The sequence below is a fragment of the Falco punctatus genome (genome assembly GCF_963210335.1).
Source record: "Falco punctatus genome assembly, chromosome: 2".
Taxonomy (NCBI): Eukaryota; Metazoa; Chordata; class Aves; order Falconiformes; family Falconidae; genus Falco; species Falco punctatus.
Window position 1 is genome coordinate 65557624 of NC_137581.1, and position 17608 is coordinate 65575231.

The following is a 17608-nucleotide window of genomic DNA, read 5'->3' on the forward strand; positions in this document are numbered from 1 at the left end:
TCACTTGATACCGATGTCTGTAAGTAAATAGTCAGGAACTGTGAAGAAGCAACTTTTTCAAAAATAGTACTTGCAAATAGAAGCTTTGAGAGAGAGAGGGCAGACAACCACTGAAGATAAGAATTCACTGGGGGAAGAAATAATGACCAAGGACATCACCTTTAGCCAACTCTTAGAGCAAAGAAAACAGGACTACAAAGTGATTTTGAGAGGTCATCTGGTCCACTGCTGTCCCAAAGCAGGAAGACTCTCCATATTTTGGTGGGGACTGGTTATACAGAACCTATTGAAAGCCTTCGGCAATAGATGTGGAAAAGCCAAGGCAATCTACTCCAGTGCTTCAGAAACTTTAATGACAGGAAGATTTTTCTTCACAATAAACCTTAACCTAAATGTCATTCCCCACTGCAATTTAACTTCATTATTACTTGCAATATCTATACTGGACATGCAAAGCAATTCCCTCCCTCTTAATTTTTTAAGGAGTTTGTTGTTTGGGGATTTTTTGAAATATTTACATAGTTATATCTACTCTCATCCCTCCTCTCTAGGCTAAACAATTCCAATCTTTTAACCTTTCCTCACTGGTTATGTTTTTCAGACCTTGATCATTGTGTTGCTCTCCTCTGAATTCACCCCAGTTTATGAAAAGAACTTGGCCCCACAGGAAATCAAAAACCTTCCAGTTCTGCACAGCCTCAGCGTACCCCTTCAGCTTTATAATGATATCTGAAGACAGATGGAATTTTTCCCACTGAAGGAATCATGCTTGTTGCTTATTCCTACTACAAAGAGTTTATTTTCTCAGTAGAAAAATACTTGGATTAATTCATGGAAATTACATCAACTATTCTCATACATCCCTACTCCCCACCTCCCATTTCCCTGCAAGCACAAATGATCATCCAGAAAAAAAAAACCAACCACTGTGCAACTTCCCAGGAATGAATTTAAATGAGTTACAAAGTCAGTTTTAGAGAAACAACTGGTTCAGGGACACTGCATGTCAGCTATTGGGAGCAAAGAAAAAAAAGCATACAGATCAATCTTCACTTTTTTTTTTTTTTAAATATAGTACAGTACAAACAGGAAAGTGTTAGCATCACCATTCAAAAACACTCTAATTATATTTAGCCAATTTAAATGCCTCAAGAAACAAAAGTCTTTGTCATACACCCCAGCACACCACATCAGAACATAAAATGAAGAATAGAGATTTAAAGACAACAAAAAGTTATGTGAGAGAACAATTAAAGTGACTTAAGGGAATAAATCCCACTTCAAGGTACTCAGACTCACATTCTTAAATGCATTGGGTACTCCTGAGGGGTTGGAGGTGAAGTCTAGAGCTATCTCCCAAAGAAAATTATTCGCAATAACAAGACAAATAGCAAATTCCTAACTGTATTACTCAACTCTCACTCTTTCCCCACTTTATATCTTAAGATAAATGTTATAAACTTGACTGTTACTTGCTGCTGCTTTCCCCTCAGCTCCCAAAAAAACGTCATTTGCCAGAGTATACACACATGCCCAGTCTTGCTCCCTGTATTATTTTTATGTTTGGGGATTTCCAAGAGAAAAGTGTTTTAACTTTTGCTACGTGCTTCTCATTCTGTTTCATTCTACATGGCTTCTACAACCTCACAGGAAGTGTCCAAATTAATCAGACAGGCATCTTATGCTCAAATCTCTCATTTTAGTTGCAGACTCATGATGGCGGGGGGGGGGGGGGGGGGGGGCGGGCAGGCGGGAAATATCCCTAACTCCCCCACACCCATGAGAGTAGCTAAATCAATGCAAAATTCTAAGCACGGATAGATGCAAAATTGAATTCAGTGCTCCCTTCTAAGTAGAGATCTAAAAAGCTTAGGGAAGTTCAAAACAAATACAGCAGAAAGAAAGGAGCACTGGCTGCACACTCTCGGTGGCCTTGGTGAAGACATTTTCCCATACATACAGATAGGAATCATGACGTTACTAGTTCTACCACTAGTATTCTTAAAACTGGAAGAAGGATCATATTCATCCTCCCTCCCCACACCCCCCCCCGCCCCCCACCCCCCGAAGTTATCTTTGTAACATTAAACAAACACAGTAAGGAAAGAATAAGACGACTTAACATGTATACATGTATTTGTTACCATAATGACTTCTCCACTATTTTGGTCCTGAAAACCTCCTCCTGGTCCAGGTTTACAGTGCAGTAGCAATCTCTCATCTTGTTTGGCCCCGGATAAGTAGGAAGATTTTTGGCTTCGCCTAAAGACAAGAAAGACAAAACCCAGAAGGATTACATATTAAACCGTTATCCATAAATTAGTCATCTAACAACTAATGCAGTATCAGCAGCAAGGCTAAAGCAAAGCATTAAGTTGTATTTTTCTTCCCAAATGTGAAGTCTCTATTAAACATTGCAGCAGTATTCTGTCTGCAAGGCAGCAGCTCCTGACAGTCACTGGGTTTAGAGCTCAGCAGCAGCCAGCAACAACTCAGTTTGTTGCGTCTGATTTATTCGCATATGTTTGGATGCCTACTGCTTCCTTGCAGGTTTGTGTTTAGGTTTTGATCAGTCCTCCCATAAGATACCAGGAACACAATACATGCTAATAAAGCTTTCTGATACAGCCCATTGATTTTATCCTAAAGGCATTACCAGAACACAGCAAACGAGGACTGACCCCCAGCTCCATTGCTACTCACAGATTTGGAGATGGAAAACAGTCACTTTAGTTACAACCAACAGTCTCACACCACATGCTGGACTTCAAAGCACTTTGATGAGGTAATTGGCACTTACGAAGCTGCCCAAGGTCCTTGCACAAAGATACCATCCAAATCATGAATATTCTTCATAATAAACATTAGTTTCAAAACTGCAACAACAAACATGTATGTATCCTACATTTAACTGGGGGGGGATGGGGACGGAGGATCTAAGGGTAACCAAGAGATTACAAAACACGTGAGTATGAAACAAGAATAAAACCACAGCCTTCCCTCCTATATACTCATTAATAACCAAAAGCTGAGCACTAAATTTCCTTGGCAGATTGATAAAATCAAAACTTTCAGACAGGAAACTGGTAATGCTCCTCATGGCTTTGCTAAAAGCACCTCAGCACTACATGGGTGAGTGATTTAGTTCTAAAGACAGAACTCTCAAAGAATGACTAAATTTAAGTCTACAATGCACGTGATCTTATTTACCTTGACTCTTCCAGTACCCGGAGATTATTAGCACATACCATGGGAACTAGATCATTCTCTCCTGGTAAAAATACAAGGAATAAAACTAAAACTAAAAATAAACGCACAGACCAAGTGAACACAGGTTTGTTTGCCAGCAGAGAAGGGAACTCTAAATGACAGTACAAATATAACTTTTTATCAGATGTCTGCAGCTGAGCTTAAATGCATTTTACTAGACACATGCTTTCCCAGTCTCCAGCTCCCAAATAGCTTTATACTATTAACAGAATCGTCTTGCTTCTTTCAGCCCTGTCTTCAGTAAAGACATACTTTTTCCCTTCTGCAGATTTGTTCAACAGCACTCTGATACACGTGCATCTAAATACTGAAGAACTACAGCAAGGAAAGATTGAGCCAACATGCATCCTTGGCTTTAAAGGAAAAGCATGAAGTGACACAGGACTCCGGATCTTCCTGTCTGTGATCTCTCTCCGGCACACTGGCTAACTGACTCACAACGTGCCCTTGGAAACACCACACAACCGTACTTCTCACAAACCACCTGCATACGGGTGATCATACATGCGTATGTTTTTTAAAGCTGACCACAGAACATAAAGAGACATTGAAAAGGGACGTGAAAACGTTGTTTCTGACAGTAATGCCTCACTTCAGAGTTCTTCTAAATAAGCTTGCTCTCAGCTCAGCTGATGCTCCTTGATACCATCCTCCCCACTTCCTTCAGAGTTGTGAGACATTGTATAAAAAAATAAGCTGTCTCCACTGTAATTCGAAGGTGTGACTGGAACCTCTGCTGGCAGGCCCAATGCAGCTTTAAACTAAGGTGAAGTGTTAGCAATAGTTTAACTGCAGCAGCTCTAGCCAAAAATAATTGAGGATTATCGATGGCTTGCTCAGCCTGCATTGAAGTCTATCCTGCTCCAGTAAACCTTCAACTTTTATGCGTTAAGTCTGAATTCAAGCAAGTTACAAATCAAAGGTAACAGCCTCACACAGACCTCAGTCTCTGTCGCAGACTCAAGAGCATGTCTGCTCTCCAAGACCAGAGCATCCAAATTTCTCTTGTCTATTCTCACACTGAAGTCACATGAAACCAGCCCTCTTTTCTGGATGACTGGGCAGAGCTCCCCAGAGAGACAGTGAGCGTGTCAACAGGAAGTTTCAATAGCAGAACGATAAGCAAGTCTTCCTCTGGGGCTGGCACACTATTCTTGGGGTTCTTCCAAGAGAACAGGACAAAAAATTTTGAGCTCACAATTAAACTAAAAAAATATGCAGTCTCCCTTTTTCTGCACTCTTCCACTTCCTACTTCAACACAAACACAATCATACATATGAAACCAATTCCAGGTTTTATGATCTCAATTCCCAGTTTTCCAATGTGTATGATATTCACTAAAGTGCTTGAAGTTAATACTTAGTCATGCCAGAGCACTCTGTAAGAACTGTATTTTGAAAACCCAGTTCTCCTCTTTAAGACTTGCAGTAGAAAAGCCCACAACATCAAAACCTAAATATAACGCAAATGAAGACACCATTTAGCATCGCTAGAAAATGACTGCCTGCACAGTCTGTACAGCAAACTAAAGCTCACCACCATCACAGTATTAGAAAGTGAGGCACAGAGGGAAGACAGGGAGAAGACATTTTACAGTAATTTCTTTCTTCGGACTGGAAAAATGCCCTGAAAAGCCACTGAGCCAAGAAAAAGGGATTAACTGACCAACCCAATATATTAATCATGACACTGACTTGAGTAGGAGCTTACAAAAAAAACCCCAAAAAAACCAACAAAACAAAACAACAAAAACAAACCAAACAAAAAACCCACAAAAAACAGTTTCCTCCCAACACTGGCAGCAGCCAATGGCTGTTCAGATTCCTCCAGGACTGAGCAGTTCAGAAAGAAAAATTTGTCAACCTTTCAAGCATAGCTGAAGACCCAGCTCTCTAGCCAGACATTTTATGTCAACAAATGCACTCTGTTAAAGCTTCAGTTGCTCTTTAGATTCCTCCAAAACAAAAACGTTCCCTCTGTGGCACTGTTTTGCCATCTACAACGAAGCTGAATAATTTGCTCAGTATTTTTTTGGTTCTAATACTGAAATGAAAAAAAGCAAGCCCAGAACACTTGATACAACCAGAGCTGATGACATCACTTAATTTGGGCAAGAATTTCATCATTTAACCTATGTGTATAGAAGAGGCATCTTCACCAACTGTATTTTCAACAGGCAGCTCTGCTTTTTTCTTTTCCCCCGCTTCGTATTTGTGAAGTGCCTGTATGATAGAGAATTTGGAGAGGGTTTGCAGACAAAAGGTCAATACACTCACCTTTAAAACCTTCAGTTTTCCACTTCCGCTAAGAAGAAACAGAAGGTTTCTTAAGATACCTAATGTCTTGACAATTTAAAATACACGAGCGCTCTGTTTTGGAGCATAAGGCTTCTATTTGGAGCCACTGTGGCAAAACAATCAGTTCAAGTCTGCAATAGCTTTTCTTTCTATCCCTGCACTTCTAATATACATGGGTCCTAATTTAACTGTGTGATACACTCAACTTAGCACTAAGTACTTCAACCCTGCAAAGTTGATTTCAGCTATGGAAAAGTTATCATTAGGTATTTTGGACAAGTCTTAAAAAATAAACTATACTCTGAATACATCACTGGCTTGCTATCTTCTCCCCACGAATACTGGGTTACTACAGTTTAAAAATGGACTACTGTGGGAGCACAGACAGCTTAGCTTGAGCTAGGCACAAGGAACGGAACAGGCTGAAAAAAAGAGAAAGGAAAAAACTCAAAACTATATTAATCTTCCTTCTTCCTTCCAATGTTATACATACCTGGTGAGACACTGGCAATAAAAGAGAAGAAAGAAAAAAGGGCCCTCCTGCACACACGGCAGAGAAGAGCACTGCTTAGCTACTTGGGAGCATAACTGGTAAGAACAAGAAAAACTAGGAATAAACAAATACATATGTATATGTGTACAGTTTCTTAAGGTCTGGCCACCTTAAATTTTTTGAAGCATCTAGTATTCTTAATTGAATGTAAATACTTGGCATTGTGTCATCGTTGCTTTTGACATATTTCCCCAGGTGCAACCTTCTGAAAAGCGGAGAACATACAACAGCCAAGCATTATTTCTACCTTCTGGAACAATATTTGCTGCTCCTGTGCTTCTAAGTATCAGGTCACCAGCACACATCTGCCAAGCCGAGGTACATTAAGGAAGACTTTGTAATGTGTCAACAAGTTAGCCTGCTGTCTTGTAGCAGCAACATACTTGATTTTATCAGGATGGCATAGGACAGTCATGTCCCAAACTATTTTAGAAAACAAACAAGCAAACAAAAACCTACCTCCCAAAAATAAACCAAATAAAAGCAGCAGAGCTTTCAATGCCACAGCATTTCACTTCAGGAAGCATGCTCAAAGACTTGAGCACAGAAATCAAATACCTAAAATCTGAAAAGGGCAACAACCCACTTTGTTTCTGCCACAATCAGAACACTTTCCAAAGGATCTTATAGTCAAGCATGTCAAGAACAAAAACAGAGCAGCAATGTATGTCAAGAATGAAAAGCTTCTCCTGTTCTCCCCTGAGCTCTCTATACCAACAGAGATGCTGGAATTTGAAAAAATTATCTCAAGCACTCCTTTCAAGTTTTCTTGCTTCTGAAAAAGCATTATTCCTTCAACATCCACAGATCAAGCAAAAACAGAAAAAGGAAAATGTGTATACACACAGGGCTCTGATTTTCTGTAACAGTTCATGCTTAAAAAGCTCTTCATGCACAAAACGCAGCATATTTGTAAAATATCAAGATGCCATTAGGTCTATAATCAATACTTGAGGTAATTTTAATTGAAACAAAAATACAATACCACTAAATCTCAAGTAAAACATGCAAAAATACCCAGAAGCACATTAACTTTTGTGCCTATGCATAAATTTAGATTGAACAGAAACAGCAGCATTAATGTTCAATGTTGAGAAAGTAGTTTGGAGGGGTTTTGCAAGGTGTGCATTTTGGGGGTGAGTTGAGGACAAGGGGAGGGGTATAGCTGCAATACCTCAAAAGGGATATACTGAAAAAGTAATCCCTTTAAATATATATTAAAATGGTCACAGTCAGCAAACTTCTATTCACATCAGAAACCAACTCTGTTATTAAACAGCCAGTGTGTTAATTATGTGAAATTAAATAATGTCTAAAAGCAGAATACAGAGGTACATTTGTCTATAACTCCTATATGTAGATATACCGTATGTACCTCTCAGAATGGAAAATTTAAATTCATTTTTGCCTTTCCAAATAGGAAAAGGCAATAAAACCAAACAAAACCAAAAACAAGCACACAAAAGTGAAGTTCCAAGAACCAGTGTACCCAGCCTGCAACTACAGAGTTATATAAGTAGCTTAGTGTTCTTGTGTGCTTTTGTAGTAACCTAAAAACAATAAACACCTTCTAGGCAACACATGCAGTATCAAAAATGTTGTCTTTCCTCCTATGTATACAGCTCACAGAGCCTAAAAATAAGAAAAATACATGAAATTTATAAATGGCTATTAAAGAAAATAGATACATTTAAAATATAAGATTTCTTTTAAAACAGATGTGGCTGGAAACACTATTTGTCCAACAATCTCTCTTTGCTTTTACCATAGGTATTTATCTGTGCATACACACAGGCACACTTTGCTCTCATGGAGAGACAGATTGCGTTAGATTTCTAAACCAGGTCAAAAACTAGCCATCTGTGAACACATTTTGATCATCTGGAAAATGAGTTTTTTAGATGACCTCTTCTTAATTTAAGCCCTTGCCTGCCAGCCTCTTTCCACGTGAAATGATCATCACATTAGAAGACTCAGGGAAAGCACTTCCTCAACAAAACAATACTGACCACCTGGGCCTTAATAACCACACCAGAAAAACTTAATACCACAACTAGTGCTGCTTCAGCAAGTAACCAGCAAGGAAACAAAGCACACTACATTCATTGCAACTTTTTAGACAAGAGCATCACATGGAAATCCTGGCTTAGGGGTGATAAGCAGCATCAAACCCAAATCCTTTGGTAGTAAACTGAAGACCACCAGCAGCTGATATCTCTGTGCCAAAAACTATTTATACCTACTCAGACCTAGTAGTTCTAGTGGAGTTTTACTGCCTTCACAGTCTGGTGACAGAAACGTTTGGGGATCCATTAAAATCCCTTCACCAGTACACGTGGTGCCATACTACTTCTAGGAAACCACCGCGACCCTCATATGATTAAACTTATTCTATAGCAGTTAGGGATCTTCATATAGACCTTCCTCTGATCTGAAACCTGTTCTGAAATAGCAAATGACAGGCCTTTCTATCAGCTGTAAAACTAATTAAGCCTAATCAGGTACAGCCCCCATGGTGGACAGACTCAGAGGTATCACTCAGAATGACTAATAGCCAAATTCCCGCTTTCCTATATGCATGCAGACATCCCAGTTCTTTTGCAGCCCTGCAGGTCCAATAAACCATCCAAATATCTTGCTTTTACTGTTCTGGGCATAACAAAAGCAGCTGGGGCTATTTTCATTGGAAAGCAATGAGAAGCTGCAGGCTGACAGCCTTACTTTTCTTGCAAGAGGCAACGAACAACAAAGAAGCTCAGAAGACCTTGTGATGAACAGCACAAGGGCTGTTAACTGAAGCCCAGGGCTGAGACGAAAGAGGTCTATGCAGTCAATTCTGAGACTGCTTCTTGCAAAGTTAAAATTTTAGTTTGTACAAGAGGAGAAGCATAATTCTCCTCAACTCATTAATGTAACTGGTTACACGCTACTTGCCAATATCGTGGTCAAACAGCTGGAATCAAGTTTCTCTAAAGATTCCCTTAGGATGGTAACTTAATCCCACAAAATAAAAAATGTACGGTCCAGCTGGTTTTTAACAAGACCAAAGCTATTTTGTGTAAACGGACACTTTGAAGAGATCATTTTGAAGTAGGACACTGCCAGAAAAGAGGTGTTCTCAAAGAGTTTTCATTGAAACTCAGTTTTCCTGTGGCACTCTGGCTTAAGTTTCTTGGATGTGACTTTCTTGTATTTCTGCACAAAAACTGGTGAATTAACCAAAACTGTCACTATCTGTGCTGATACAGTGTTAGACTAGCTCCTCATGCACTATTTTGCAATCCAGTTTATATGCTGAAGATGATACTTTGCATCACGACACTTCTCACACAATTTCCCAGCTGCATTTGATAGAGGCTCTTGAGGCTTTTCCCTACCAGCTTCAGTAATGTAGGGACGGGCTACAGGTTGTCCTGCGTCTCTGAATTGTCACCTTCATTTAGATTAGTGGCTTGTGCAGGTTTTTGTAGGCTTTCTGTTGTTGTTTGAGGTGGGTTTAGGGGGAGGTGGGGTGAGTTAGTTTTTTGGTTGTGTTTAGTGGCTTTTGATTTTCAGAAAAGAAAATTCACTTCCTAAAGTTATAAAAAACCTTCTCTCCGCGAAGTTTAAGTCACTGAACATCTGTTGTGGGAGGCCATGAGGGACAGAACTCTGGCTGAAGGAGGGGCAGAGTCACTGAGAAGTAATTTTAAACAGGCTATTCCATCATGGAGCTGCACTGGGCAAACAGTAAGCAATTTCAGTTATTTTTAGGAGAACAGTATGAGACAGGAAATACAAGCAAATAATTTACAACATCAAACGAGACGTGATCAAAATCCAACAACAACTCAACCACTCTCTTTTGAGTTTTTGTACTTCAGGATGATTTAAGATAGTTGCTTTATAGTAAGGAGCCTAGTCACGGCTAAAGAACAGAAGTAAAATTAGTAATATTCTCAAAAACACCAGCATCACAAAAAGAACTTTCTGTGAAAATAAGTATCTGTTTTCACCTACCTTTATTTATATTATTCACGCACAAAGCCAAAAGCCACGTGACCAAAAAAAGCACAGTTTCTAAGTACATCCCTTTCTATTTTTTAGTGTAGATCAAAAAGCTATAGCTGTGTGGAAAAAACCCACAAGCAATGAAGAAGGTATGATGCCCTCTCTCCTCTAGCATGTTAATCACTTCTATCACAACAAGTGACACTAAAAACTTCTACAGTAACATCAAAAATACAAATCTGCCAAAGGTTGTGTTTTGCTTAGATTAAAAACTAGTAATGAAAGGAGTGATTGCAAAAAAGTTGAAGGTTTACCGGCAACATTAAGAAACCATAACTGTTTCCTCTAACGATTCTGTTGTCCAAAACTGCTCTTGCTTTCGCATTACTTACCTAGAAACATCTTCACCAATCAGACTTCCACAGCATCAAGTTTAAATCAAGTTCAGTTGGCCTTTTGGCCCCACAGTGTTCAATATCAAAATAAAACCTAGCTGTTGAGAAACACAGTTACTCAAGAGCACAGCAGTTCGAGGCAATCTCGAAAACCATGTAAGATTTAGGAATTAACTGAGCAAAGTGTCACTTCCTCCATCTTCAGAACACTATTCCCATTTAAAAATTAATCTTCATAAGGGAGAAAAAAAGGTTTTGAAATCTTCACAATTTGCTTTACTTATTTGCCTTTCTTCAGAAACAGTGAAAACAGGTACTTTCCTGCAAAAAGATTGAATTCATTTTTCTATTTAAAGATTCAAACTCGGAAAAATCCTCCTTCAAACTTGGCAGTAATTAGCAGCCTCCCTTAAACCCACTAACAGGCCAGACTACAACTACTTCATATTTCTCTTCTTGATATTTCATTAGCCCACATATTCTGCATGTTCCTTCATACACAAAAACCTATGTAAGGAACAACGTAATAGGAAATCCTTTATTTTAAGAAAAGCGTGATCATAACCAGTTCTCAGACTTTGTGCTTATAGATGTTTTTTGAATGAAAACATTAATTTAAGGAAAACCATAACCTTCTAGTTGCAGTCTTAGGCAGCTGAAAAACGCTGTATTGCAAACATGCCTCTGCACTGAACAGAATGCTCAGATTAGGACACTATCGAAATCATCCACAATATTCATTTTGGTTTAGTTACTGGTTCTTAATCTACAACACACCTTTTTCAGTAGAGTAAAACAAAAATTTCACTTGGTCATTCCTAAGGTTGGTGCCTTATATGATCTACAGGTGACTTTTCCATGCTGGTAGACCTTCAAAGCATTTTAAAATGTCTTTAAAATTCACTGTTGAATACTAATTATTGCACAGAGGCATGCTGACAACGCGCAAGATTTTACAGACATGCTGCCAATTTCTTATTGCTAGCTTGTATTTCCATTAATCAAACAAGAGCATCTCTACTTACATTTCAAGATGCTTAGAAGTATTTGAGTATGACTAACAAAGGAATCACTTGCCAGTTTGCAGTGCCGTGCAATTAAAATCTTAAGACATCAAATGAGCAAGGATACACTGCAACTGATTTTCCTGCTTGACAAACTTGATCGCCTTCTTACAATATGACCCACCTAATGGATGAGGGAAAGGCTGTGAATGTTGCCTCCCTAGACTTGAGTAAAGCCTTTAACAACATTTCCCACAGCATTCTCCTGGAGAAACTGGCTGCTCATGGCTTGGACAGGTGTACTCTGTGCTGGCTGAAGAGCTGGCTGAAGAGCTGGCTGGACAGCCAGGCCCAAAGACTGATGGTGAATGGAGCTACATCCAGCTGGCAGCCGGTCACCAGTGGTGTTCCCCAGGGCTCAGTACCAAGGCCAGTCCAGTTTAATACCTTCATCCGTGATTTGGAGGAGGGGATCGAGTGCACCCTCAGAAAGTTTGCAGACAACACCAAGGTGGGCAGGCGTGCTGATCTGCTGGAGGGCAGGAAGGCTCTGCAGAGGCATGTGGACAGGCTGGACTGATAAGCCAAGGCCAATTTTATGAGGTTCAACAAGGCCAAGTGCCGGGTCCTGCTCTTGGGTCACAACCACCCCACGCAACTCTACAGGCTTGCGGATAAGGGGCTGAAAAGCTGCCTGGTGGGAAAGGGCCTGGGGGTGCTGGTCAACAGCCAGCTGAACATGAGCCAGCAGTGTGCCCAGGTGGCCAAGGCGGCCAACAGCATCCTGGCTTGTATCAGAAACGGTGTGGCCAGCAGGACCAGGGCAGTGATCGTCCTCCTGCACTCAGCACTGGTGAGGCCGCACCTCGAATGCTGTGTTCAGGTTTGGGCCCCTCACTGCAAGGGGGACGTGGAGGTGCTGGAGCGTGTCCAGGGAAGGGCAGTGGAGCTGCTGAAGGGTCTGGAGCAATCGGCTGATGCAGAGCAGCCGAGGGAACTGGTGGTGTTTAGCCTGGAGAAAAGGAGGCTCGGGACCTTGTTGCTGCCTACAGCAACCTGAAAGGGGGTTGTAGCGAGGTGGGGGTTGGTCTCTTCTCCCAGGTAACAAGTGACAGGATGAGAGGAAATGGTCTCAAGTTGTGCCAGGGGTGTTTAGGTTGCGTATTAGGAAAAAAGCCTTCACTGAAAAGTGGTCAAGCATTGGAACAGCCTGCCCAGGGAAGCAGTTGAGTCACCATTCCTGGAAGTGTTTAAAAAATGTCTAAGATGGGACATGGTTTAGTGGTGAACTTGGCAGTGCTGGGTTAACGGTTTGACTTGATGACCTTAAAGGTCTTTCCCAACTTAAATGATTTATGATCTACAGACCTATTGATTTCTTTGTGGAAAGAAAGAGGATAACATGCTTCTACACTGAAGCCCAGACTGCCTGAACTCCTGCAACAACACAGTTTGCCCCACAAATTTATAGAAGCCGTTAGTCACACAACATCCACACATTGACAGAACTAGACCATCACCATCTGAGACCTTAAACATGCAATCTTCTGTGTCAGCAGGCTCGCTAAAAATTATTTAATTTTTTCAAAACACAACAGCATGGGATTCACAACTCATTCCTGAACTAAAATTTTCAATTAGAAAATACAGTTGAAGGCAAACTGGCATAGGTATAGGGAGGAAAGGACGTCAGCTACTCCTGTCTTCTGTGTTTGTTCTTTGCAGACTTCTGAATGCTCTGACAAGCTGAGCTGTCACCTCAACTCAGTCACTCTGTGAGCCCACCAGCACAGTTTCACTAGGTCTAAAGGGGCTCAGCAGAAAGACATACTACAAGTCCTTCCGCCCAGACTGCATGAAGATAATGTATACTGATGTAAATTCAGGCAACAAACATCTCCAAAGCACAAGCATTTCTGTGTAAGTTTATCTGCTGTTTCTTATCTTTGTTCCTGTTTTCCAAAGACAGAAGTGTTTTTTCCACTCAAATATTAAGTATACTTCAATAAAAATGAGTATTTTTGGTATGACTTTATGAAAGTACCTTTTCTTCATAAATCAGAAGCAGCTATAAGCTCTCCCTAAAAACAAACTATGCCATCCCATCTTTTAAGAACAATATACAACATTCAGCTAACCTCTTAGTATTCCCATCTGGCATTAATTATAAAGATGTTATTTATTTATTTAATCAAGCAAGTGTTCTCCCTGGGTTCTTGTAAGGAATATTCCTTCCCCTTCCACCCCCACCCCCTCCAGTTGTTCAAGTGTTACCCTATATTGTTAAACTGGTCCTTCAACAGAGTCAATAGCAGCCTGACTGCTCGACTAGCAAGCTGAGCTGTATCAGACAAGCTATGTTTGCATCCTCCTAAGGCACCTTTGCTGAAATAAAAGGCAACAAAAGATTTCTTCACAAGGAGAAAGAGGAGATTATGATGTTAGAACACACTGATGGCCAGGAACAGTGTTTAGCAAGTTTTAAGAACATCCTAAAATATTTTCAGACCTGTTGACAGAAGAATAACAAAGGAACAGTTCGCTAGTATATGTAACAGGGAAAGTAAAGTACTGAAGAAGTAAAGAAACTCTTTTGGATCCCAACAGTGTCCATTCTTCACAGTGCTAAAAGTCCATGCAAGTCTAAAGTACATGCCTATGATTAGACAAGCTTTAGACTCTGAAAGTTTCCAAGTTGCAAGCTGACAGTGCACCAAAATACAAGCTGTAATGACCTACCCACAAATTTAGCACAGTAGGGGACTGACTGACCACTGATGTAAAAAAACAAATGAGAAATCTCCCATCCAAGTTCCCAGCCTCCTGAATGGGGGAGGATGGCGGCAGAAGAATCTTTCAAGTAAATGAAGTTCATATGTACAAAGGAATACCTATGCTTTCATTTGTTCTTGCTTGACCTGAAGTCACATGGTCAGGTCCCCACCTCACAGTATAAAGTTTTAGCCGAAGTGAATTGGCTTGTAACTCAACTTACTCGCCTCTACACCAAAGAAGGAACAGCCACAATAGTCGTGCTGTCTTCCAGAGGAAACCAATGCAGTAGGCACAAACAAACTTAGAAGAAACACAGGTCTGCTTTATTTCAGAGGTTATTCTTACAGAAATGGGAGCAAGACTCAAAAATAAATTTTTTTTGTAGGTAGCCATCTAGAAGCTGAGCATTTTTCAAAACTGCCAGTGATCTTTGGAAGCTGGGCATTCCCTATGAGCTGTTCATCCACACCCACAAAGTTCATCCAAAGTTGAATTTTTAATATGTCTGTTTAGATACTACATCTGTCTCACACAGAATGAAAGGAAAACTAACAATTTGAACTAATACTTACACTTGTGAGTGTCTGATCTCAGTAAGAATCAACTGAAAATTGGAGGCAAAACAAGACCACCACAAAAACATTCACAAAAAAAACCCTAAACCAAAACCCACCGTTTGAACTTTCTAGAAAATTCTCATTTTCTGCCCCACTGGTCTGCACCTTCACCTACTTCATGAGCATTTTCCTATCAAAACAGTGTTAACAACTTACAAGATGGAAAATAATTCTGTTCAAACGAGACAGTATCAAAAGTTCAATGTGGAACATTAGTCCATCTTTCCTTCCACTCAAGCGTTCACCTATGAACTATGGCAGCATTTACAACCATTTACTTCAACAACTTCCAATCTTCCACCATGTCATAACCATGACTCGCTCTCAAGGCGCCAACCAGACATTGCTCCCAGGGATATTCATACAATTGAAAATACTGCACAGTTTAGGTGCCTGAATTAACATCTACTGTTCACGCAGACTCCTGCGTAAGAGGATTCGGGGCACAAACATAACTGGTTGTCTAAATCATAATTTGATTGAGTTCCTCTTGCTGTCCACTGAGAGAGAGAGCCTAGCTAACTAACATCCATGCATTGGTTAAGTGTTTACAACAACACAGTACGTATTTTTCCCTCTCCCTACTTATGAACTAGCCACTTCACAGTTTCTGCATGGCTAGTCTTCCAGACTGTTATTTCCCACAATTAATCATCATCCCTAAAATCTTCTAGTACCAAGACAAAGAACTTCAAGAGCCTTCGTAACAACATATCGCACAATAGGGACTGAAAACTCTGCCACTGTCCTAATGTTTGAAACTTCCATTAGATCTTGACTTCCGTCAAACATTTCCAAATACAGATAATTCTGCAAGAAGAGTTTCTGTCCCAAATACTTTAAGCCTGATTTAAGTATCACAATACGAGGCCATCTGTGTTACTAATTTTTGTTATTACCACTGGTTTTTTGGATTCATATGTTTCAGGAAGTTCAAGCCACTACCACACAGTTGCAATGTAGTTTTTGTTCTTAACGGCATAATGAAAGAAGCCCAAGTTTAAGCTAGAGGTATCTCACCACACTGAACTACATTAAATTCACCTGCCTTATAGACAATGCCTTGCTAGTACCAAAAGTCTTGAATTTAATATGCTAATTTCAGTGGGACTTCAATAATACGTCAGTTACCATGACTATAAAACATTTTCCAATATAATGATGCTGCTGAACTCAAACAGCAAGCAGAGGGGAGATAAAAAGCACATAACATGGTAAGCAAGGCATCAACCTGTGGTGCAATTTATTTTTTAAACAAGATTTAAAACAGTGACTAATCTGATCGCCCTGAGAGGGGGAACATCACATGAATCTTGGCCTGAGGAACAAGTCTAACCAAGAAAGAATGACTCATTGTGCAGGCAATGTGATGAGAACCAAATGCTAGATTATCCAACTTCAGTAACTACAGGAAGAGGAAAAAACATTCACTTCTTCACTCCTCAGCACTGAGTACAGATAACACAGGCACCATAGTGCAGAAAACCAAGCAAGAAGCTGAGCACAGTCTTCAAATCCAATCAAAACCACAGGGTTCAGAAGTTAGTGTAGCTGTGTGCATCTGAAACACGTCACTGGCATAAGCAGCTCAGATATTGAAGAAACATCTAAGCCAAAAACACAATATTCCCCTGTAATTTCTATAAATGCTCATATGATTAAAATCCATATTTACAGGGAAATGTGTAACTTTCCATGAAACGTCTGCAATCCAGCTGTTGGTTTTTTATGCAAAGTATAAAGCAGGGTATTAAAAATGGAAAGTGACCTACTTTCCTCTTCTAAACTATGCAACATGTTAATATAATGAAAATCAATCAATGTTAGTTTTCTTTTATTCTCCTCATTTCAGTTTACAAGTCAGTCATATCAGCTGCAGAAAAGAGGGTGAGCAAGACATATTACCTGTACAGCATTCTGGAAATATTAAGCATTTTGCATACTTACTACCAACGACAAAGCAGAGTTCATTTACATATGCAGGAGTATGGGAATTTAAAAACATGAACAAGAAGGACAACTGGTAACTGCTCTGAAATACATTCACAAAGTTTTATTTTTATAAGCTTGTTCAGTTCCAGAAGCCTGTCTAACACAGCACAAACCTGCTTTGACTTTGCTCCAGTAGCAGAGGTCCAGCTGTAGTGAGAGCTGCACCGACATAAAGACATCCTCTTTCTTGAAATGCTTAAGCCTACACAAACATTCATACATCATAAGGGAGGATTAAGCTTTAGAAAGGGAAGGGCAGGTGAAGGATATTTGACAGGATGGAGGTATAAAGGCACAGCATGACAAAGCATAATGCAATACAAAAAATATATAGAAATGGGATGCTGAGCTTAATTAAGAAGTCTTACACTGAAATTTTTTTCCGCATCAAACCAAGTCCATGTTCGCAGTCTTGGGGCTGACACAGCCAGTTAGTGACGATGGTTTGTTTTAATGACACACAGGCAGAGCAAGCACTGCAACCAAGCTTATCCCTCAGCCCAATGACCAATAAGGACAACATCGCCAAGTAAAACTCACAGCTTTGAATCCTCAGTTAGGTGTTGCAACTATTCAGTCACCAAAAGCGCAGAATACACAAAACCTTGGTCAACCCTGTCCTCAGCAGTTTACAGAACACATCAAGCAGGCAAACAGTAATAACATACCCACACACATGAACTTATATTTCATTTTTCAGAGTCCAACAGAAGT

At 40.0% G+C, this 17608-nt stretch overlaps 1 protein-coding gene across 9 annotated transcripts in view; it reads right to left on the reverse strand.

The window, feature by feature from the left end:
• Positions 1-17608, reverse strand: part of RASA3 (RAS p21 protein activator 3) — a 179604-nt gene that overhangs the window by 91803 nt on the left and 70193 nt on the right. For 8 of the 9 annotated variants that reach the window (XR_013926372.1, XR_013926373.1, XM_080377413.1 and 5 more), the window contains one exon: positions 2145-2262. Coding sequence is in view for 7 of the 9 variants with exons in the window: in XM_080377411.1 (XP_080233537.1) it covers positions 2145-2262 (118 nt within the window). In the remaining 2 variants the exon portion in view is untranslated. Of the gene's footprint in view, positions 1-2144; positions 2263-3210; positions 3272-17608 lie in introns of those variants that run through there. The other variant, XM_080377417.1, reaches the window with a different exon arrangement.